The sequence below is a fragment of the Eptatretus burgeri genome, chromosome 17, assembly GCF_056783735.1.
Source record: "Eptatretus burgeri isolate ZD-2024b chromosome 17, Ebu_testis_v1, whole genome shotgun sequence".
Lineage (NCBI taxonomy): Eukaryota > Metazoa > Chordata > Myxini > Myxiniformes > Myxinidae > Eptatretus > Eptatretus burgeri.
In genome coordinates this window covers 53080283-53105343 of record NC_140977.1, presented here as the reverse complement: position 1 = coordinate 53105343, position 25061 = coordinate 53080283, and the positions used below count along the sequence as shown (strand labels likewise).

General features: G+C 46.5%; 1 protein-coding gene across 6 annotated transcripts in view; it reads right to left on the bottom strand.

Annotated features, from left to right (window-relative positions):
- LOC147010124 (uncharacterized) overlaps window positions 1-22962 on the bottom strand; it is a 30385-nt gene extending 7423 nt beyond the window's left edge. The window contains exons 1-4 of one of the 6 annotated variants that reach the window (XR_015052764.1): window positions 22664-22947; window positions 12922-13051; window positions 12608-12814; window positions 7696-8766 (exon numbers count right to left, since the gene is read on the bottom strand). Coding sequence is in view for 2 of the 6 variants with exons in the window: in XM_085861371.1 (XP_085717497.1) it covers window positions 8743-8766; window positions 12608-12711; window positions 12922-13051; window positions 22664-22795 (390 nt within the window). In the remaining 4 variants the exon portion in view is untranslated. Of the gene's footprint in view, window positions 1-7695; window positions 8767-12403; window positions 12815-12921; window positions 13052-22663 lie in introns of those variants that run through there. The other 5 variants (XR_015052765.1, XM_085861371.1, XM_085861372.1 and 2 more) reach the window with 5 other exon arrangements.
- Between the last annotated feature and the right edge of the window lie 2099 nt (window positions 22963-25061).

Here is a 25061-nt window from a genome sequence, read left to right as displayed (position 1 = left end):
GACTCGTCTAATTGAAGGCTAGCCTGGAGCGTGCTTTGTTTGATTTTGGAGCAATCTGGCCCAATCCGAGCACGACACCCGTTCGATCACTCCACAGGCCTCCAGCCTATCCAGTTCACCCTTGACCTTGTCCCGCAGGGCATACGGCACTGGACGCGGTTTACAAAACCGAGGAACCACCCCCTCCTTCAAGAAGAGTTTTGCCTCCATGCCCTTGAGTTTCCCAAGGTCGTCGCTAAACAACCCTTGATGTCTTTGAAGAATCTCCTCCAACTGATCCTCCCATCGGCTCGGCACGGGTTGCACAAGGTGAACTGCGGCCCAGTCTAGCCTGATGCGGGCCAGCCAATCTCGGCCGAGGAGAGACGGCCCCCTCCCCCGCACGACGTACACCCGAAGCGTGGCGACCTGGCCTTGGTATCGCACAGACACGTCTGCCATCCCGACTGGCGTTATCTTCTCGCGGGTGTACGTGAACAGCGTGAGGTTTGACCTGATAAGCTTCAGGCTGTTGAGTCTACGCGCGGTCTGTTCGCCGATGAGCGACACCGCTGCTCCCGTATCGACCTGGAACGTGATCGGCGTTTCGTTCACTTCGACTTCCACCGTCATCGGGCGCGCCGTCGCCGGGCCAATTGAAAACAGGCTCAACAATGGCCGCTGGTTCCGCCTCGAGTCGCCTCGCACATCGTCGTCCATGACCTTAACGGTGGCCGCCGCCCCACGGCACACACGCGCCAAATGACCCACCTTGTGACAATTCAAACACACGTTGCCTTTACACGGGCATGCACGGCGCAGGTGTCGACCTCCACATCCCAAGCATGTCCGCGGGGTCACCTCTCCGCACGCGCGGCCGCGTGGCGACGTCCGACCCGCATCGAAGGTCGTGCGCGCGTCCCGGGGTGCTCGCGACCCCGCGTGGCTGGTGATGGCTCGAACATCCCCGCGAGTCTGCTCGACCGCTGTAGCCGTGCTGACTGCCGAGTCGAATGTAATGGCTTCACACTTCAGCCGTAGAACCGCCGAAACCATCTTCGCATCTCGTAAACCAGCAATAAAACGATCTCTGAGCCGAGCTGGACGCTCCCCCGCGGTGAACTTGCAGGCCACGGAAGCACGCTTAATCCGCGCCACAAAATCAGCGACGCGTTCCTCTGCCCCTTTCGAGAGGCGATCGAACTGGAATCGAGCGAGCTGCAATGACTTCTCCGGCGCCATGTGTGCTTTCATTTTCTCCACAATGTCCCGAAACGCCAGCCCGTCATCCCGGGGCCTGTTCGGTGCCACTAAATTACCCAGCAGCCGATAATGCTCCGGCGAAAGCGAAGCGAGCAAGATCGACTTCTGTTTGCTCTCGTCGACCACATCGTTCGCGTGGAAATAGCATCCCAATTGCTCCGAAAACAATTCGAAGTCGTCTCCGTCGAAAACGGGCACAAGTCCGTATTCAACCATCCTCGTCGCCAACTAGAGTGTACCAGGTGCAGTGGGACGCAAGAAGCACGCGGGCCGCCATCTACTCCGCTTTATTGCGCGACCGGAAGTACACTCCTGCCACCCCTAGCGGGCGAGGCATGATATACGAAAACCCAATCACGTGACACAGCACAGTTATAAGTGTAAAAATCCTATCTAATATGGAATAGGCAAAGCCGAGAAGCGAACGTAGAATTCTTCTTACATTCGCTTCTGACTTTACATAAAACTTGTTCACAACTGTATACTTGCCAACTATACCGTGGTACATGTAAGCGCCGCACACCTGATGATTTTGACGCAATTTCCGGTTACTTCGGCCTGGATTCGGGATCAGCGAAGAAATAATGTAAATCACGATTAAAAATTTTTTTTTGATGATGCGGGAGATATCTTTATTAAAATTAACTTTGGGAAATAAAATAATTGAATAAATAAATAAATAAACGATCACTTCCATTCAAGAATAAAAGAAATGAAAAGTTCCGGAAAGAGTTTCAAAATCACTCCCGGTAATGTTAAATACTAAATAAACACTTCCTGTCATGAAAAAATCACTTTCGGAAGTATAAAATTAACTTTGGGAAAAAAATAATTGAATAAATAAATAAACACTTCCGGTCATGATCTCCCGGCATGCATCATTCCCCATGACAAAAACCGGAAACAAAAAAAACCAGAAACAAAACAAAAACGGAAGCAAAATGGCTATAGCCAACGACACGGATTCACAATTGGCAGGGTATTGTGTTGTTTTTGTTGTTTCCTAGTCTCTCATGTGCACGCGTTTAGTAATATTCACAAGATAAAAATAAAACTCAATCGTGTTTATACACCGCACAGCGTTTAACAACAACCCGAAGCAAAACGTCTTAGCTAACGACACAGATTCCAAATAGCCAGGGGTATTGTGTTGTTGTTGTTGTTGTTGTTGTTGTTGTTGTTGTTGTTGTTGTTGTTTCCTATTCTCTCACGTGCATGCGTTAAGTATTAATAAGCTCACTTCGTTCGCTATAAAAAAACTTTGCAGCGCACGCACACTTCATTCCCATGAGACATCGGGGAAAGGGAGCTATCTATCCACATTTACTTATCGAAATAACTGAGCTATGGGGATCTGAATGCTGAGTGCAGTAAACTTCCAAATTCGTCACGATATTAGTTCACGACAGTGACCAAGTGATTTGCCTATAAAGGGTATATTTTATTTACTGATTCATCAATTAGTCAATTAATTAATTACTTTTCAAAAATTTACAGATTCAGATGAAACTATGGTGGTTTCGGTATACTATTAGCCAATTGATTAAGAAATTAATTATTTTACAATCATATATTTGTTTTAATTACACAATCAATGAATCAATTCTTGTACACCACTCCCTCTGAATTCCGTCTCCATGTGCTGCATGGCGGGCATCGCCGGTCGTCGAAGGCACCCCGGCAATGTTGCGCACTGGAGGATATGTTATTTATTTAGTTAGCATGGGGTTGGTGTACATTGAATATGGCTCTACTTGTTTGTTTGTGTGCAGGATGTCCAAAAAATTGTGGAAATATTCTGATGAAATTTGGTGCGCAGGTTGAGTCTATGACAACGATGAATTGATTAGATTTGGGTGACGATCGGGATCCGGATCCGGCTACTAGAATTTTTTTTAATTTTCAAATTGATTTTTCAACATTGAGAGATAGGGCCAAAAACGATATAGTATTGTACGGCATGATATTTCATAAAATGTATTGGACCCGATATGTTCTGGATCAGGCATTGCGTGGCGGAGCTATGCGGTCCACCGAATGCCCTTCTATTTTAACGTTGTATTAACATTTCATTTGTCTGTGCAAGTTGTTTTCTTTCATAATTTAATTACTGAAAGATATTATCTGAACATCCTGGCGAGGACCTGTTGTGCTTTCATGGCATGCATACAGTAGACATATTCAACATTAGTATTCAATCACTGCTTATACGCCGTGCTCTTTCCCCCTGGGAAGTTGTCAGTCCTAATTTTATGTTTCCCAGGAGAAACCAACAGCCACAGTTAGCTGGGTAAATTCCCTCAAACAGGTTGCCAATATGTCAGAGTAACATATTTGCTGCAATGAGACACTGAAAGTACACTATTGAGACAACAATGCAGCGGATGAAGAGAGTTTATTAAAACCCAGTGTTATCGGCACGCAACACGCCATTTTATCGATGTTTTGTTTGAAATCCCAACGCTCATTTAGTTGCACCTGTAAAATATTTTATTTTGATTCTTTACCTATTTGTGCAATGGGTCGCAACACTATACATATCCATGCACAAGTCAGACTACGATGGGATTGCGAACACAGAGCATCCACAACGTGGTCCCTAGTCGTGAAAAACCGGAAGATGTTTCCCGGAAACTGAGTATAACCAACATCATTCAACTGACCCGTGACATTAACATGATGATGTGGGAAAGAAGAATCGTAAAAGATCTCCGAGGATAGCAACGGCTGACCACGATATCTTCTGATACCACTGGTCCTCCGACGCCTTATGAGTTCATGGATTATAATCCATAGCAACACCCTTTATGTGGGATCCTGGAAGACCAGTTACACATATTTTCATTCACTGGCTCGTTAGAACTGCGTTCATTTTCTCTTTACAGTGTGTTCCAAAACACGGCTGTTGCTTGGTTAATGAAATCCACCCACGCACAGACACTCTCGGCTGCTACTGCTCCTGCATGGCCGAGTGCACCGCAGACTTCCCAGTGCACGCACTGATATTCACAAAAGCCAAAAGAAAATGCTTGTCCTTGCAGGAGGCCATGTTGTGAGGCACAGATGTGTCGGTGGAGGCATCAGGCGTGGACAAATTAGCCTCCGAGAAACGCGCAATTGCCTCCCAAGTGGCTGCCCCCTCAATCAGAAGGTTCGGAGTTTACTTGAGAAAAATTTCTTATTAGGGTTGAATCGTGGGGTCACGTCCAGGGTTAGGGTGAAGATTAGAGTTCGGATCAGGATTTCGGGTTCATATGACAGTAAATATTAGGGCCAGGATCAGGGGGTGCCGGTTAGGAGTCAGGATCCTGGTTTTGGTTTGGGTTATGGTTACTTTCAGAGTTAGGGCTTGGATCAGAGTTCAGTTGCAGGTACAAATAGAGCTTTAGGTGATGATTTGGGTTGATATATGGCTATGAGAAAGGGTTTTGTTAAGGTTGACGCAAAGGTTGCTATTCTACCGGATGGAATGAGCTTTGTGGTTCGAGGTGGATGAGGATGTGGTTATAAGTTGGGTTTATATTTTTGTGTAAGGGTATGAGTGAAGATTAAATCGAGAGTATGGGATGGTTTGGGTCGAGGTATGCAGGTGTGTTATACAGATAAGCAGTGAAATTAATGGTGCAAGTACATCCGAGTTTGAGAGAAATGTCTTTGGATTAAAGCAAAGATTGCTTTTTTTTCACTGGTTTGCTTGTTACCTCCACCACCGAAGGTGGATGGAGGTTATGTCTTCACCTGTTTGTCTATCTATCTGTTTGTCTGTGAGCAGGATATCTTAAAAAGTTATAGACGGATTCAGATGAAACTTGGTGGACAGGTTGGGTGTGTGACAAGGACGATTTGATTCGATTTTGGTGAAGATTTGGAGCAGGGTATGATCATTTTTTAAAAAATGATTCTTCACCATTGAGGGATGACGCTAAAAATGATATAGTGGACGAGTTATGGCAAAACGTGATGGAAGAGTTGGGTAAGTGACAAGAACAAGCTGATTCGATTTCGGTTCAGGTCCGGATGCAGATCCGACCTATCGGTGGGATACAAAATGTAAACTGTTCAGCCTGGTTCGAGGTACGCTCTCAATCGAGTGCCGTTCTCGTTGGTTTATGGGTTTGAAAGGTTCACATTTGTTTTGATCTTTAATATTGTCATTGGAAACTCTAAACTATCATCTGCAGTGAAAGCAATTATCAAATTATTTCTCTTCTACACTCAGCTACCTGTTCTCATTTGGCCGTATCACATCACAAAGTCAACATTCTAATGATTTTGACTTGTTCTGCTAACCGTTCCATGAGTATTCTCCCCTTTTTTTTCCAAATTATATCGATTTTATTAGAATGCTGATTATGAAAACAATGTTGATGATAGAGAGGTAGATTATACTCTCATCTTAATTAATTATCAAATCATTTCTGAGAAGGATGTAGCCTCTGGACAACGGATGATGCCTCTGGTATGTTATTGTAAGAATTCAATGTCTGTGATCCATTACATTTCACCTGTACCTTGCCCACATTGTTTTTCTCCATCATTGCATGGAAAACAGCTCACATTGCATCTCCGGCAAGTGGGAGGGGACCATGGCCTGACATCCATCACGTGGCTTAAAGGGAATGATGATGGTCTTGCAAGGGAATCACACTGCTGAGAAGCACCCTGTCATGGAAGGTCACGACTGCTATTACTAAGTCTCAATGGGCTGCCCTTTGTGCAACGAGTGTTTTCACACATCTGCTCTGAGCAATCAACTCCGCATGCTGCTTGGCTCTGCGGTGAAGATGCAGGGCAAGCTGCACCTCAGAGTTCAGCTTTCATGTAAGTGCAGAGGAGAGACACCAAGTCAAGCTATGCGATTCAAAAGCATCTTAGCCTATACCTTGCTTCTTGACAGTGAGCTAGTAATCATTGCAGCAGATGGACAAAGAGCTTGAAACGTATGAAGGCCTGCTCTTATCAGAAAGATAATGTGTGATTTTTACGTCCACATGATTGGCATTTGATTGCAGATGGGACAGTCGGCTTGATACCACAACAGATGGATAGCTTTTGACGTTGTAGCTACCGCTACCAACACTGAAACAAAAGGGAAGTTTGCCAATATTCTGGGGTCAAACACAAAATCGCACAACTAAAAGTGGTCATCTATTTATTATATGCCCATAAAGCAGTTGGTGGGGTCAGGGAAGGGGGTTTCGGTCGATATGTGTTTCGGAGAAGTTGCGGGGTGGGTTGGTGCGTACTTCCAGATCATGATCATTGGCAGCAGTTGCCTGTTTCTCATTAGATCTGGAAAGGATCACATGCTAGACTGACACATAGAACATGTCATTCAATGCAGGGAAAGTCTCATATTCTCTCTGAAAGGATCGTATGTTGCAAAAACTCCTCTCTGCTTCCTTGATCAGCCACAAGAAGAAGTTCAGTCCCTCGCACTTCTGAAGCTCATCATCAGCCATGACCTCTCCTGGGCAGATCATATATTACCACTGGCCTCCTAAAGGCAGCCACAAAATGGATATATCCTCCATTGTGCTGTTATTTCTCTTTAATTTTGAACTTATCATGGACTACAAGGCCGTTGTACATTACTCAATTGAATATTGCTTTACTGTACGGGTGTGTGTCCCCACGTCACACAATCCAATGCACTCAACATCAGCGGCATCTCTTACAAAGAGGCAGAAATAAGGGACCTGCTGGTGTCTCTGTCTCTGTCTCTCTCTCTGTCTCTCTCTCTCTCTCTCTCTCTCTCTCTCTCTCTCTCTCTCTCTCTCTCTCTCTCTCTCTCTCTCTCTCTCTCTCTCTCTCTCTCTCTCTCTCTCTTGGTCTTGATCCCCCCTGTTCATTGGTCATCCCCCTCTCCACCCTCTCACTCCACAGCCCCTCCAGGACACATGCATTCTTCCAGCAACCTCCTCCTTGCTAACCTGCCAAAATCCAGGCTTACTACTTGTCTTCACTTCAATGTTACTCTTTTCTCTCACCTGTGGAATCGCCTCTCTAAGTCACTACAATCCCAACATTTCCTCTCGAACTTAAGACAGCAGTTCATCACCACATCATGTCATCTTCCATCCCCACCCATGATCTTTACCACCACCACCAAACGTGGAGGAGGTTATGTTTTCACCCCTGCCTGTCTGTCTGTTTGTTTGTTTGGCTGTGAGCAGGGTATCCCAAAAGTTATAGATGGATTCCGATGAAATTTGGTGGACAGGTTGGGTGTGTGCTGAGGACGAATTGATTAGATCTTGATTCATGTCCGGATGCAGATCTGGCCTATCATTGAGATACAAAATGTAAACTGTTCAACCTGGTTGAGGTATGCGCTCTACCGAGTGCAATTCTAGTTTGAAGTACAGGGTGGTGCAGAGTCGACTGACACATTTGGATATGCAATAATTTTTTTCAACAGCAAGAGAGGTATGACATGAAACATTGAGGGTTATGCTCAAAGCTTGCAATTTTATTATATATGGTAGTTACATCAGGAAGGTGGCCTCCACCAGTTGCAGTGCATTGTCTGAGACGTTCCACAAAATTATCAAAAACTCAGCGCAACAGATTTTGATGTTGATTGATGACAGCAATTTCCACTTGACTTGCACATGTCAGCTCTGGTGTTGTGTGTGTATGATTCCTATGTCCATGTTCTTTGAGATATCCCCATAAGAAGTTTGAGACCTTGAGGGCAGGCGAACGTGCTGGCCAAGGGGATGGGTCCAAAACGTGAAATAACATGATGGAAGAGATTGCGGACCACATCCATACTGCGTCTAGCAGTATGTGCTCTGGCTCCATCTTGTTGGAAGTCGAGGTTGTTGGGATCAACACCAAGTGCTTCCAACTGTGGAAGCAAGAAGTTTTGCACCATGGCTACGTACCGCTCAGAATTAACTGTAATGGCTTCCTCATTATCATTTTCAAGGATAAAAGTTCCCACCCCACACCATACTGTCACTTTAGGCAAATGTAGTGGTTGTTCATTCAATTCTCTCGAATTCACTGGTGCCCAATAGAGCATATTTTGTTTATTCACAAAACCTGTTACAAAAAATGCACTTCGTATCTCATCAAAACAAGGTTCAAAACATCGGCGTCTCCAATTATGATTCTGAGACAGTTACAACATTCCACTCGAGACGCCTTATCATGAGGAACAAGCTTCTGGACTGTCTATCTTTTCGGGGTGAAACTTGATATCCTGCAGATATGCTTATGATGCGTGATTTTTGCCAAGTAGAGCGATGTGGACTTTGCTCAAGAGATTCCACCACTCTCCGAACATTTTCTTCAGTACGCACAGTTCTTGGGGTACCATGAGCTATGTCTGTCACAATGCCATTATCTTCAAACTTACGCACCCAGGCCAAAATCCCATTTTGTGATGGAATCGGGCCATGCCTACAATATTAAACTGCTGCCGCAAACGACGCCGTGTCTGAATGATGGACTTCGTTTCGTAATAAAAACGAACACCTGAAATTCTGTGAGCTACACTCCACCTCTCAATTGTGCCTGAAAAAAAAGAAAAACAAAAATTAAAATGGCATCAAATCCTCTCTTGCTTGGCATGTAGCCAAAACCCTGAAACCCCACCTCTCAGAGAGGAGCGCGGTCTGAAATGTGTCAGTCGGCTCTGCACCACCCTGTATTTATTTCAATTTGATGTTGATTCTGGAGAGAGGTCAAAATTTTCCGCCATGTTTGAAAGACATATATGGCCTCAATGAGTGTGACGCTACCAAATGAGTGATCCTACCGATCCCCCCATGATTAGTACATTGGTTGGTCTGCTCTGTTATTCTTCTATTTGTCTGTCTGTCAATCGCCTACAGGTCGCAATTCTGCACCGATCTTCACAAAACTTACCCACCTGGTAGAGATAGTCAAAAGCGAGAAGCCTATTGTTTTTAGGTCAATAGGTCAAAAGGTCAAACACATAAAACCGTCAATTTTCATCCGATTGTCTTGACATTTGAACATAATTTGCATATTGGGTCAATGAATTGGTTCACCAGTGACAAGCTAGAAGCATATTGCTTTTGAGGTCAAAAGGTCACATAAAATCGTGAATTTGCATCCGATTGACTTGAAATTTGAACAGGGTATGCATATTGGGTCACTGAAGCCCATTGTTTGAGGTCAAAATATCAAAGGTCAATGTCACATAGAATCGTCAAGTTTGATCTGATTCTTGAAATTTGAACAGAATTTGCAAATTTGGCCGCTGAATTGGTTCACCAAGAATCAGAATAATTGATTTAGCCATTTTGAATAATTGATTCAATGGTTTCTCTGACAACAATTTCACCTCATTATAATGAAATAGGACTTTTTGCGATTTTATTATTGCCATATCTCAATTATTTTTCAATTTCCCAAATTGAAACTTACACCGCTTATCTGTCCAGATGTGTAGTATTTGTGCATAAACTTTGGTCAAAGGTAGTCAAAGGTCAAGGTCAATGCCATCCAGAACATATATTAGGTGGCAATTAGAAAATGTATCATTCAAATTTGTAGTGCACAACATTCCATCATGTAAAGCACTTAATAGGTCAAATTTTCGAAATTCCCAAATTGCTGTTTCCATGGCAACTATTTCTATTATTTGGATTTTGCAAGTACCTTGTGATGTCGCCTACAACTAGGCGCCTACATGTCGCAATTCCAGACCGATCTTCACGAAGCCTAACCAACTGATAGAGCTAGTCAAAAGTGAGAAGTCTATTATGTTTGAAGTAAAAAGTTCAAAGGTCAAGGTCGCATAAGATGGTCAATTTTCATCCAATTGATTTGAAATTTGAAGATAATTTGAATATTGAGTCAATGGTATTGGTTCACCAATCAAAAGCTAGAAGCCTACGATTTGAGGTCAAAAGGTCAAAATCGCATAAAATTGTCAATTTTCATCCCATTGACTTGATAGTTCAACACAAATTTGCATCTTGGGTCACTGTAGTGGCTCACCAATTAAAAGCTCTAAGCTTGTTGTTTTTCCAGTCAAAGGGTCAATGGTCAAGGTCACATAAAATAATCATTTTTTTATCTGAATGAATTGAAATTTGATCAAGGTTTGTATATTAGTGCACTGATGCCTATAGTTTGAGGTCAAAAGGTCAAGGTCACAAAAATAGTCCTCTGGGATTCAGGGTGTGGGGGAACATCCCAATTCTCTCTTTATAAATGTGTGTCGTAAAGCACTGCACCCGGTGGGGGGGGGCAGGGTGTTACAAATCAACACATCTTTAAATCTGGGGTAATTAACCCAACCATAAGAAAGGGTTCTTACTAGTCAGTTGAATATACCAGTGAGGACCAGAGAGATATGACTGAAATAATGTGGACCTTTCTATACACCTTTTTATACCCAATATAGTACAAAACAAAGGGTGAGCACAGAGAGATTTAAGGGGAGAACAGGAGGATAAGCTTGGCATGTACGGATGTACCACAGCATGGAAGTTCTTCTTGCGTATGGCAGCTATCATTTTGTTGGGGCACGATTATGCCGCTGATGCTGGGCTCCTATACCAGAACACTGGTAATCATTTCACCGACCTCGGAAGGATGATAGGCTGAGTCAACCCTCCCTGGTGTTAACTCAGTGGCCAACAGGGCTCGAACTCAGGACCCTAAGATCCCAAGCAAGCCACCCGAGCCACGAAACCAAGACCAGGCTTTTATGAGTTGAGGTATGGCAAGTGAAAGAGCACAAGGTCTCAGTGGGTAACATGAGGCTCAGAGGTAGAAATTAGAGAGAGCGTGAGGTGACAGTGGATAACAGACATGAAGCCCTGAAGGGAAGAACATAAGACAGAATCAGGATTACACTTCCACATGCAAGAGAAGAGGAGGAAGATGAATGAATGAAAGTGAGTGTTAAGCTCAGACCTGGGAAAGATAACAAGGCAAGGGTTTCTCGTTTGATATGTAAAAGATTATCTATCTATAATTCCAGCAATCTCTGTGTGTCTGTGTGTCTGTCTGTGACCACTGTTTCTCGACAACCTCTGGTCCGATGTAATTGAAACTTGCCAGGTATATTGCTGGGGCCCTGAGGATGTGCCTTTTCAAGGTTTGATATTAATCGGACAAGTGGTTCCCAAGTTATGGCCATTTATTTACCAAACCAATGACAGGACACGGTACTATGACATCACAATTGACATCACAATCCTTCTTCTTCGTTTGATATGACGTCACAATTGACACTGTTATTTTTTTCACTATTTTTTTTTTTTTTTTGCACGTCTGGCCACGCACTAGTTGTTATTAAATCCACCATCCTATTAATTATCAAAGGTGAATACAGATTGAATAATTTAAAATTAGAATGACACAACCTACAAGGTCGATGTGCAAGGCTCAATGGAGTACTGCTCTCCCCTATTAGCTGGGGGTCCAACATCACATCTTTCTCTTCTGTAATCTATGTAATGTAAAGCTCTCAACATTATTGGAATCTCCCGTGATGAGGCTGAAGCACAATATCTGTTGTTCTCACACCATAGACAGGTTGGTGGCCTCTCTGGTGTTTTTTTTTAATCGCCTCTCCTCCGGTCTAGCTCTCTCTGCTCTCTCAGTCACCTGACCATTCATTTCAGTCAGTCACCTGACCTGACCATTCAGTTCATTTCCTTTTTATCCTTTGTCACCAATGACTCCATTGGTTCACATGTGACCCCCTGCGACGAACGCCGACCCAGCGTCCACACCCAGTCCACCGGATCTGCACAACTGGCATTGCGAGCAAGACGAGCAAGGTTTTCAGCTGCTGAATAATGCAGAAAAAGGAAACTCTGACGAACCCTGTCCATTTTTCCTTCACATCTCCTACCTTTAACCTCAAAATAAATTCCTGGCTATTGTCATATTGTTACTGTCACGGGATCTCCATGACCGATGCGCCCACCAGGTGGGAAGGGGGTAAGAGGTCCCGCATCCGCCCTTAATTTGCATACCGGTGATTAAAGAACCGCACAGCCTTGACGATTCTGCTGACAGGGATAGCTGAGCGGAGCTTTGTCGGCGACTCACTTTGACTGATGGCGCCTTCAATGTGAAATTCCAGCCTTTCCTGAGTACCGGCTTAAAAGCCAATTTTGTGATACGCCGTGGAGTTCCTATTCCTCATTGACCATAAAACAGGTTATCATTAACTATTTATTTATTCCAACAGAAAATGTGGTGGGAAATGAGAAGAGCATATGGCCGCAAGCGGTGATACAGAAGTGTGTCAATAGAATAATAACTAAATATCCTATGCGCCCTCAGAACCACGATTAGACTTAAACCGATAACTTAGCCACTTATTCTGTGCACACCAGGACAGAGAGAAAGAGAAAAGCGTAACCTGCCCACACAACAATGGCTGCCACCTGGTGGCGTTTTGTTTGCCGGTCTGCACAGCTGGTCTCTCGTTGCGTACATTCTGCTTGTCCGGATCCCCCAGCCATGCTGTGGGTGCACGGGCACCATAGCAGTGAGTATCAGAAGAGGAGTGGCGATGCAGCAGATAGGGAGAGAGAAAGAGAGAGAGCTCTTCAAAGCTCCGCAAACACTGCAGGAAGTCCAGAACGTCAACGCAAACTCGCACCAACCAACTCAGCTAACGTGTGACCTCAAATCTACACAACGTTGCTCTTTCATTTCCTTCCCCAGACTCACTGAGCTCATGTGTGGATAGCAATAATTGGGCGGCGCCCAGACATGCCGTCATCGGGCACCGGGTGGTATCTCTCACAGTCTTCCGTTCACCCCCTCCAACCCTAGGTGGGTCACTCCGATTGGCTTCTTGCTGAGAAAGAAAACACTACATAAGGAAAGAAACATCATTGAAAAACCGAGAACGTTGGGGGGGGGGGGAACGGGACTTAAAAAACGGACATTTGGGCAGGGAAAACGATGGTTGCTAAACATTTTAACTCAACATTTTTTAGCTATCACAAGAAATCACAATACACTTATTCTGACACATATTATGAAATAACTATTTTAATTTATTCCCAGTTAAGCCCGAAGCCATATCCCTAACAATACATAAACCACATCCCTCACTGTTTTGGGATCGGGACCCACATGCCACAATGGATATTGCCACGTACCATCCTGTCTGTAGTCCACAAACGTATCTTAATAGGTAGCCATCATAATTTCGGTCAAAAGAAGGATAAACCACCAGGCTGTGTGCAAGCTGCATTATCCTTTAAATTCCTGCCTGAAGTCTGTGTCCATCGTCGGAGCATTTCTCATCAGAGTGCTTTTTGCCACCACGTTTTCTCAGCAATTTGTTGCCAGATGTGAGTGGCTAAAAGGTTAAAGCTAAAACGTTACCACGTCAGCATTCTACCAAACAGGGCGCTGACTGATACTGAAATATGTTTTTTAAGTGCAGAGCTTTTTTGCTTTTCGGCTATGATTTTCACTTGTATTTTTGAGCAAATACAAATGGAAGCAAAAAGCATGCGTTGTCTGGCTTGGCCTGTTGGCGTTCCCATCTGAACCCTGAGCTCGTGATGTATGCAACCCAGGTTCAATCCCAAAATACCTTTTATGCTTGTACACCATATTATATGTGCAATCCCCTGTGCCATATGTGTTTGTCCATTATCTGCACATGTCTTTGTAATTAAAAGATATGTCGAAAAGCACAACAACAACAACAACAACAACAACAAACAAGAGGACAACTCGAATTTCCCACAAATTACTGCTCATTGTACCATACTCTATTTACAAAGTGTTGGTGGTGGTTTGCCATTGTTTGTTGTTGTTGTTGTTGTTCCCAGCATTGTTTGTCCGTGCTCTATCCTCCTAAAGGCTGAGCATCAAGCAAGGAAGCAGCACGTACCATCTTTGTAAGTCTTCGGTATGATTCAGCAGGAATTTGAACCACCCACCACCCAGACTCAGAGTGCAAACACAAAGCATTACTCTACTGAGTCTGGTATTACTTCTTATAGTCATAGAAATACCATCCTAACAGATTTTCACCCCAAGTGGTTTCCATAACCGAAAATGATCAAAGTTTATTGCACTATAAAAATATAAAATAGCCGACGTTTAGCTATCTTGCTGCGATGATGTAAAAGTCTCCTGTGTGGTTTGAAATTTTCTCTCCAAATTAGTCAATAAAAAGATAATCAAGGACTATACTAGGAGAGCAAGATTCAGCTTTACCAGGAAACTGAATCCTGCTCTCCCATATTCTGGTGTGTAATATATGGTTGCATCTTCCTCATCCCATGAACTCGGTATGATGAGTTGTTATACAACCTGAAGTTTTGTGAATCATCCTGATCATTACCTCCACCACCAAAGGTACACGGAGGTTATGTTTTCACTCCCGTCTGTTTGTTTGTTCGTCTCTCTGTGAACAGGATGTCTCAATATTATGGACAGATTCGGATGAAATTTTCTGGGCAGGTTGGGTGCGTGACAAAAACTAATTGATTCGATTTTGGTGAAGATCTTGCTCTGGATACGAGAATTTTTCAAGCGATTCTTCACCTCGTTATCATTTTTGTTCACCTCGTTCACCTTCACCTCATATCAGGCTCGTTACATTTTTGAAATATCATGCTATGCAGGACTATATCGTTTTTGGCCCGATTTCTCAATGGTGAAGAATCACTTTAAATATTAAATAATCCTCGAATCCCGATCCGGATTCAGATATTCGCCAAAATCGAATCAATTCGTCCTTGCCACACACCCAACCCGTCCACCAAGTTTCGTCCGAATCCGTCTGCAACTTTTTGAGATATTGTGCACACAAACAAACAAACTGACAAACAGACAGAAAGGGGTGAAAACATAAGCTCTTTCACTTTTGGTGGCGGAAGTATTAAAACCATCGACACTCGAGAAAGTTTAGCCGGTGCAAAATCATCCCATTGTCAATAATCTATATATTGTTGCGAATTCGCGCCCGCCGGCGTGCGATCGGCCGCTCGACTCGAATGGCGGCCGCCTCGCCCACCGGAACGGACAATTCTGTCGTGACCCTCTCGGAACAACGCCGGGAGCTAGTCATGGGTGGGGGTTTAACCTCACCACGACCGTGCCATTTGCCCACCTGCGCAAGATAGGGTTGCTACCTAAGTAGCAACCCTATCTACTAATTTGGTTGCTACCCAAATTCGATCTACCTAAGTACCTGCGCGGATGGTCGACCGGGCGATTGTACCTCGCCGCAGGCCGATTCCAGACACGAACCGCTTAAGCGCTCCGTTCCGTGCTATCAGGATAACCAAGCGGTGTTATCGTCGGCCTCGACGGTTCCGATTAATTCTCGGGCATTTTAAGCCCACTACGAACCCTTTACGTGAAGCAGGATGGAGGGTCAATGAAGAAAAGACGAAGCGAAACGGGAAAACAGTTCACACATTGCACATTTATTACGTGACACACGGAGAGCACACATATACAGCCAAACAGTCAAAATGCACATGTAGCAGTTACAACAAGAGAAACAATGACGCAGAGTTACTGCCGAATACGCGCACACACGGCAACACTTATACAGTTCTACTTTACAGACGGCGCCAACACACATTTACTCAAAAGCAAAGGAAAGAAGCCACCCTCATAGACAAGGGGGCAGACAGGCGTGTAGGCCAATATGCGCGCGTGACCTGAACGAGCGGCCAGGTCCGCGAGACCAGGTGGGTCCTACCCGCGTCCTCGTGACGCGTTGGCGGACGAGCCGCAGATGTGGCCGCGTGGCTGTGCCCCGACTCCGTGCTCCGTGGCGGGTTTCGTTGGCACGACGTTTGGAGTGGGGTGGGAACGGGGCCCCCTTTTTGCACTATCTCAGCGCAGTTGAAAAGGGGGAATTGTTGATGCCCTGGGGGGGGGGGATGGCTGGCTGGCTTGGGTCCCGCGACGAGCGATCTCCCACCGCGACCTCGTCGCCGACCGCCGTCCTTCTCGCCTCGGACGCGAGCTCCTTGGCCTCTTCCCACAACTTTCCTCAGCCGACTGCAGAACCCAACTGGATGCCTTCGCCACCCGACTCCACTCTCTGCCACACTCTGCTGCTGCCACACTCTGCTCTCCAACCAAAAACTGACTCTGCCACGATTCGCCTTGCGCTCGCCGTTTTATAGGCCGGCAGGAGAAAACAATATGCAATTTTCTGGATCAGGATGACCTCGGGGGCGGAGCCACGCTCGCCAATTGGACAGAGGAAAAGTGGGCGTGAACCTTCCCTGATCCTAGAATTTGCATATATGGATTTCACACAGACGCGCCTGGAGGCGGGGCCAAGCCGCCCCGCGCTTGCTAATTGGATGGATCAGAAGTGGGCGTGTAGCGTTCTTGATCTGAATTCTCCCTCGGAAAGGCCACTATTTGCACTCGCGGCTCGGTGCGTATCTTGAACGAGCCCAAGACAGCCCGACGCTCAGTGTTCACAGGTGGTGCGGGAATGGCCGTAGAAGGAGAGAGGTGAGGATGGTGGAGGGTTTTTGGTGGTGGTTTGATGGTTATGGCGGTTGAGACGTGGTTGGGTCAAAATAAAGATAGAACAGAAAAACGGCTATCTCAAAGCGTCACAGCCCGAATGAATCACATAAATTCCCTCTATACAACGGGTTTGGGGCTAACTACACACGTACTTAGAGATATCTCACCTACGGGCCCTTTATGGTGGTCTGCGAATTTCCACAGCCATAACAATATTACTAAAACTCTCATCTTCTATATTGTTGCGGTTCTCGGAACCGCATGCATACATCAGATAGTTGTCCTGAGATAGTTATCCCATTATTGTACGTGTAGAAAGTTCCCTACCTTTTGTCTTGTGGGAAGACGAGGGAGTGCGTTGCGATGGGATATTAGTTAGGTTATCAAATCATTTTTCCCCTCCATTCCACTGCCCACTCTTCCTCTTTTCACTCCTGAGGTGAATCTGCCTCGCTTGCTCCCCTCGTCTCGCTTGCCACGGCGTGACGATCCACGGTGCCTTCTGCCTTGCTTGGTCCCCTCGTCTCGCGGGCGAGAAACCAGACATGGGCGCTGAGTCACGTACGCTTAGCACCCAGGTGGACGGAGTGTACCGGCGTCTGGCCGAAACCCGGCCCAGGAAGGTGGACTACGTGAGGGGTCAGAGCCAGTCGGAATGCCCGACTCGGATGATGAGGTCGGATTCGGCATGGCCCCTCCCCCGAACCTCGGGGTCTATAAAGCATGAAGAAGTCCTCTGTGTAATTGAAGGAAGAGGAATGGAAGGAATGAGAAATAAAGAGGAATTAAGGAATTAGGGAAAGAGGAATTGAGGAATTGAGAAATAGAAGGAGTGAAGTGTGTTGAGAATTGTAGAAGACGTTAGTGTTCCTGCATCTCGTCCCCACCCACACGATCTCAACGAAGCACCTCCTGCCTGGTCCTGCCTACTGCTTCACCCTCGCCCTCTGGACTCCTCCCTTCTCCGCTCAAGCTCCTCCGGTTCGGAACACGATCTCCACACGTGCGGCTGTGGCCAGAACAGCGCGGCTATTGTCGGGTGCCGCACTGCGAAGCGTCCCTCCCCCGAAACACCCAGGTACCAAGAACTATAACCTCAACCCCCTCCCTCCCTGGCTGCAAAAGTCCTCTTTTTCTTTGGGGTTTCTTCGTTTTCTGTGTGTGTGTCTGAGTGTGCTGGCGCTTGTCTGTTAAGTAAGCCTGTGGAAGATCTTTTATTGTTGTTACTGTGAATAATCTCGCATCAAGTCTGCACTGTGTCTGCTTTGGTAAGTTTCCTGAATAATTGTCACACCCGCCACACCCCTCTCCTCTTTCCCTGTGTTACATACCCAATAAACCTTTGTTGTGCCACATGCTTTCCTCGCTCATTTGTAAATAAACAATCATCATTAGAAATGTTCCCAGCTCGCTTTTGTCTTTTCTCTCATTGGTCCAGCATGGTTCGGATCTAAGTTTAGCCGGGTTTTTATTCCCAACGGTCCATTCTTTCTCGCCGGTATGTCCTTGGCAGTGTCACTGGGCTGCATCCGATCCGGAAAGGTGATCCGATCCAGTAGAGTGATCCGGTTCGGACAAGGCATACTGAGGGCGTGGTTCCCCGGTCGTTAAACCACGTGGTTAATTAGGTAACCCGATTCCATAGGCGGGAGGACCCCAGGTCACGCGGTTGAGTTATTGGCGTCCACGGTCGGTTAAGCGACCCGCCGCATCACGGAATTATTCGTGAGCGACGGCCTACAATTCCGGGGAGTCTGGTGGGAATCGACGTAGCTTCCCCCACCGAGTGGTCTTCTCACCCGACCCTGCCGGGCCACAACAATATTGTTGTGGTTGACCAAATTCGCAAACCACCATTCAGGTCCCTTAGGTGAGATATCTCTGTAAGTATATGTGTAGTTAGGCCCAAACCCGTTGTTTCGAGGGAATAAATGTCATTCATGCGGGCTGCGACTCTTCAGGATAGCCGTTTTTCTTTTACTATCTTTATTTTGGACCAGCCGCCATTACTACCACCACCAACCACGTCTCAACAGCCATCACACAACAACCACCAACCACAACGCCGCTTCACAACAACAACCACCAACCACAACGCTGCTTCACAACAACAACCACCAACCACAACGCCGCTTCACAACAACAACCACCAACCACAACGCCGCTTCACAACAACAGCCACGACCTTTACCGTCACAACTCGCCACCATCGCATCACCACCATTCTTGCGCCACTTGTGGGCACCGATACTGGACTCGTGCAGGGCGCGCACCGAGCAGCGTGTTCAGAAACATCACAGACTTTCCGAGAAAAACGGATCAAAAACGACTCACGCCCACTTCTGTTCCGTCCTATCGGAGAGCGTGGGGCGATTTGGCCCCGCCTCCAGGGCGTTGGAGTGAGGTCGCTATATGCAAATTCATGGATCAAAAAGCATTCACGCCCACTTTTCCTCGGTCCAATGGGGAGCCAGTTAGAGGTGAAGGGTCGGAGGTAAAGGGTCAAAGGTGGGGGAGCGAAGCCACGGGGGATATAAACGGCCGCGCTCGCCAAACAGGGCAGTTCGGAGGGGAGAAGCCAGCAGTTCGCAGTTGAGAGTGGTGCGTTGGAACGAGTTGTCGGTGGAGCTGGGAAGAAGAGTCAGAGTTCGGAGGGGAGAAGTCAAGAGTGAAGAGTTGGGACGAGCCAAGAGAGGAGACGGAGAGGGCGATTAGACGGAGCTGTGGAGAGGTGGCGGCGGCGAAGGCGGACGAGGGGGTGCTCGCGTCGGTGCCGGGAGCTGCAGAGGGAGAGGCCAGCAACGCGACCGAGGTCGAGGTGGAGACGCTCGTCGCGGGACCCGAGACAGAGTGATATCCTCCTTCCCCCCGAGCATCAACAACCCCCTCCTGTTTCCCCCCGCGCTGAGATAGTGCGACAAGGGGGCCCCCTTTCCCACCCCCTACCAGACACTGTCCGCGAGGCCCGCGGAGTTGGGGCGCCACCGCCGCTCTGCGTCTCATCATCAGACGGGTAGGCCCGACACGGTCTCGGCCCCAGGCCCGCCTACCCCCCTCATCCTGGAGGGTGGTTCTTTTCTTTTGCTTTGGGAATATGTGTTGTCGGCGCCGTCTGTGAAGTAAAATTGTATAAGTGTTGCCGTGTGCTCGGTAGTCGGATAGCTCTGCATTGTCTTCTTCTTTTACATGTGCTTTTGGTGTAATTGTATATGTGTGCTTCCCGTTCATCGCGAAATAAATGTGAGTTATGTTGAACTGTTTTCCCGCTTCGCTTCGTCTTTTCCTTTATTGAATCTCCATCTTACTTCACGTAAAGGGTTGGTAGTGGGCTAAAACGCCCGATAATTAATCAAACCGTCGAGGCCGACGATAACACCGCTCGGTTATCCCGATAGTACGGAACGGGTCGCTTAAAGTGGCCCGTGTCCGAAGTCGACCTGCGGCGAGGTGCGATCGCCCGGTCTACCCTCCGTGTGGGTACTTAGGTAGGTCGAATTTGGCGAGCAACCCTATCCCACGCGGGGGCCGATTGGCACGATCGTGGTGAGACCGAAAGGTCCACCCGTGACTGGTTCCCGGCGTTAGTCCGAGAGGGTCACGACTGGATTGTCCGTCCGGTGGGCGACGTGCCGCGATTCGAGTTACGTGGCCGTCCGCACGCTGGCGGGCGCGAATCCGCAACAATATATTTATCTATGTATGTATGTTCCTGAAATACAGCCAAAACGGGACACGATAGCGCAAAAATTTTAGGGCCACCTTGCTCAGCATTATCCTGCAGTGTGCAGTATCAAGTTTCGTTCAAATCGAGCAATGAAAAAAATTATAAAAAAAATCGATTCCCGATTCAGTCAAGTACTCTTCAGGATTATTTGATCAATGTAAACAACCTTAGCGGTCGAGTTCGCCAGAGCTATTTTTGTTTTTGATTTTGAAATTTTTTTTTATCAACCGCTATCACAACAGGAACCCAACGGGTTCACAGGTCCTCGAGTTACAATTAAAGCCAAAGGTTTTGTGTTCCTCGATATTGCATCGAGTTATCGCGTATGTATATCGAGTCCCAGCTGGATAGATGAAAAGTAAGTGCACTCACCTTGGAGTTATCTAGTCTGGGTTGGAATCGGGACCCAGGTATAAACTGTCGTCCTGGTGTTTTTGCAGGTCGGGCAAGGCATAGATGTATTCGACGTGAAGCCGGACGACCCGTCTGTCGGTACTGGTCGTTGATGGACGTAAATGATGCCACATCTTCCGTGAAGAGTCGGCGAGTTGTCGTCGGCACCCTGAACAAATTACAAACTCGTGCCTAAATCCGCAGGTATCAGGTGTTTCTCATCTTCCTGGACATCTCTTCACACCAGGTTACACTGTCTACTATCTCAGAGTGTGGTTGCTCCTCAACACATTCAGGTTGCCAGGTTGTTCGCATGTCACATATGAGTAGCCGTCTACACTGCCAAACGGTATTTCATTTATTTTTGTACTGTGTATCGAGTTAAACAATTTGTGTATCCACATTATTCCTGTATTTGACAAAACAAAATGATGATCATCCAACAGATAGACCCTCAAGGTAAGGCGAGGTTACATTAGACTCGAACTGTGCTCGTATCTTTTGTGTTTCGTTGCAGCAATTACTCACCCCGACATTCAGGTATTGCTGAACACAACACTGTGAATCTGTGATGTCGTGTCACCGTGTGACGTCATTTACGGGGTATAGCCATATATTTGCATTGAACTTAATAGCTCTCGGTAAATCCTCAAACTGGATTGTGTTTAACAGGGAGTCAATGTCTAGATTCTGGAGGAAAGATCAAAGTTTGTGAAACGTCATCTCGAGAATCATGGGATTTAGTCATTGCTCGTAAGTGGAAGATGAAGATTTGCAGGTGTTTGGTTAAAATCTTTATTGTTTGAAGCCTGCTTCAGAACAAATTCAATTGTTTTTCCTCCGATTTCAAGAGGCCGATACTTTTCAACCATTAATCCTTCATCAGGCTAAATTGGCCAAGTAAAATGCCATAGCAGTCGATGAAATCACGGTTGTTGCACTTGGCAAAGGTGGTCGAACTTGTTGCAGGTGCCAAGATGAGCATCAGAATACCAATGTGGAAGAGGCATTACTGCGGATAAGCCAGGATTAGGTCGTCAGGAAGACATCATCATGAAAGGCTGGTGTGGAGAGGCCCTGGACCTTATTTTGAGCAAAATGGAATTTCAACTGTATTACAATTCTAACAAATTGATTTAGCAATGCTGGACGGAAACCAATGAGGGGAAAACGAGGAGCAAATTTAAAGGATTTCTGGATGCCATACCTGTGATCAGATGCCAAAGGTTTCTTTAAGCCTTTGCTTTGTGACGTCATAAGCCAACGATATATATTTTTTCATGAACAAATACCACCTGTTGCTATGCTGACGTGAATACTAAAGGGGGGGGGAGAGGGGAGAAGAGAGAAAGAGGTGAGAGTGAAGAGGTGGTGGGGAAAGGAGAGAGGAGGGAGGGGGAGCAATGAGGGGTGTGGGAGTGATGAGGAGTGGGGAAAGGGAAGACAGTGCGAGGTGAGAGGAATGGAAGGCAGACGTGCAGTGGAGCATCAATTACGATTCATACTGTTTCATCAAAATGATTCTGCATAAAATAACAATAAAGATGGAAACAAAATAATGTCTGAAATCCATTTTCTACCAGTCATACTATAAATACGGCCCGGAGCCTAGCCTTTCGGGCACAAACACTGCTCAGACATATCCAAAGACAAACTCCCACCCGGATGCGTCCGAAGGCAAACTCCCGTCCGGAGAAAAACTCCCATCCAGACAGAAATACCACCCGGACGCGTCTGGAGACAAACACCGCCCGGACACGTCCAGAGACAAATTCCCGTTTGGATATAAATACCACCCAGACACGTTCGGAGAAAAACACCAACCAGATGCATCCGGAAACAAACTCCTGTCTGGACACGTCCAGAGACAAACACCGCCCAGACGCGTCTGGAGCCAAACTGTCTGGAGACAAACACCACTCGTATATGTCCAGAGACAAACTCCCGTCTGGACATAAACACTGCCCCGATATGTCCAGAGATGGAGACAGAGAGAGAGAGAAGGAAGGGGAGAGAGAGAGAGAGAGAGAGAGAGAGAGAGAGAGAGGGAGAGAGAGAGAGAGAGAGAGAGAGAGAGAGAGAGAGAGAGAGAGAGAGAGAGAGAGAGAGAGAGAGAGAGAGAGAGAGAGAGAGAGAGAGAGAGAGAGAGAGAGAGAGAGAGAGAGAGAGAGAGAGAGAGAGAGAGAGAGAGAGAGAGAGAGAGAGAGAGAGAGAGAGAGAGAGAAGGAAGGGGAGAGAGAGAGAGAGAGAGAGAGAGAGAGAGAGAGAGAGAGAGAGAGAGAGAGAGAGAGAGAGAGAGAGAGAGAGAGAGAGAGAGAGAGAGAGAGAGAGAGAGAGAGAGAGAGAGAGAGAGAGAGAGAGAGAGAGAGAGAGAGAGAGAGAGAGAGAGAGAGAGAGAGAGAGAGAGAGAGAGAGAGAGAGAGAGAGAGAGAGAGAGAGAGAGAGAGAGAGAGAGAGAGAGAGAGAGAGAGAGAGAGAGAGAGAGAGAGAGAGAGAGAGAGAGAGAGAGAGAGAGAGAGAGAGAGAGAGAGAGAGAGAGAGAGAGAGAGAGGTGTGGGAGGAGGGTGCTGCATTGCACTGTACTGGGAGTGGGTATAGCAAGGTTGGGGCAAAAAGAGAGGGGTGGTGGGAGGGGAGTTAGCAGTGATAATATGTTATGCTTTATGAACAACACACACACACATACACACACACACACACACACACACACACACACACACACACACGTGCTTGGCTGATATCAGCAATTTTTCGAGAGTCGGCAGGTTGAAGTCAGTGTGATTACCGACTACAGTACGTACTGTAGATTGGGCATCACTACCGGAAGGGGTGAAACCAGACCTCATCCAGAAGGATGGGCTCTCTATTGATGCAGGCTGCCTGCTTTGGGGTAGCCGAGTGATAATTCTGCCGAAACTCCGCGGGAAAATTATTATCAGTGAACTCCACAATGCTCATCCAGACATAGTCACCATGTAGGCTGTTGCCCGACCCCATGTTTGGTAGCCTGGTTTGTCCAGTGACATGGAGTCCAGTGTATGCCATTGTTACACTTGTCAAGCTCATGTCAAGACACCGCCACAGTCTCCATTGGCCATGTGGTCGTGGCCATCAAAACCATGGTCCAGACTACACATCGACCATGCTGGTCCATTTCAAGGGAAGTTTTTCCTTCTCCTAGTTCATGCCCACTCCAAATGGATTGAAGTTCTCGCGGTGCCATCCTCATCCTCTGCTGTAACAATTGAAACTCTACGTACCATGTTTACACAACATGGTACTCCAAACTCCATTGTATGAGATAATGGATCGTCATTTATGAGGTCAGAGTTTCAGAACTTGTGTAAAATGAATGTCATTGAGCACTACGTGCTGTTCGTGCTGTTCAGATCATCAAGAATGGTCGAAGCCACGTCAAGGAAGGCTCCATTCAATCTCGTCTACAATCAAGCTCATGTGTTGCTCAACTATCGCACCAGACCACGTCAAACCACCAGTCACTCACCTGCAAAGCTTCTGATGGGTCGTGAATTAACAAGGTTATCATTAGTGCACCCGGACGTAACAGTTGAGGTCGAGAATAACAAGTATCAGCAGAAACGTAATCACGACCAACCGTCTGTATACCGCAACTTCCAGATCAATGATCCTGTGTGGGTGTTGAACTCCGGATGTGGAACCAAGTGGTTATCTGGCATCATTATCGACAATATTGGTGAAGTGATGTTTCTTGTGAAGTTGTGTGATGGTAGATCCATACGTAAACATGGTGACCCACTCAGGTTACATCATGAGGAGCCAAACATTGAACCGGCTCAAGTGCCTTTGTCACCCACTCCTGTATCAACACCACCTGCGTTTAAACCTGAGGTGTTTCCTCATGAAAGCTTTTCACCCCATCAATGTACCTGAACTCCTTCATGACCCTGTACCCCATATTGAGAATCTCACAGCAGTTGCAAGCAAGGACAGCCCTCCACTAGCCTGTAGAAGATCAGCTCGAGTCTGTAAGCCTCCTGAGCATCTTGATTTGTTTTTTTTTAAAAGGGGGGGTGGGGGGAGGGAGATGAGATGTATCATTAGTTTATGATAATGCATGAATACATGGGTGCACCGGGGCGTGCTTAAGCAGAGTCATGTGACCCGCCCATGTTCCGATGCTGTGTTGTGCCCGTGTCCGAATTAAACCTGTTGTTACCACTTCAGAGCCTTCGTCCCTGTC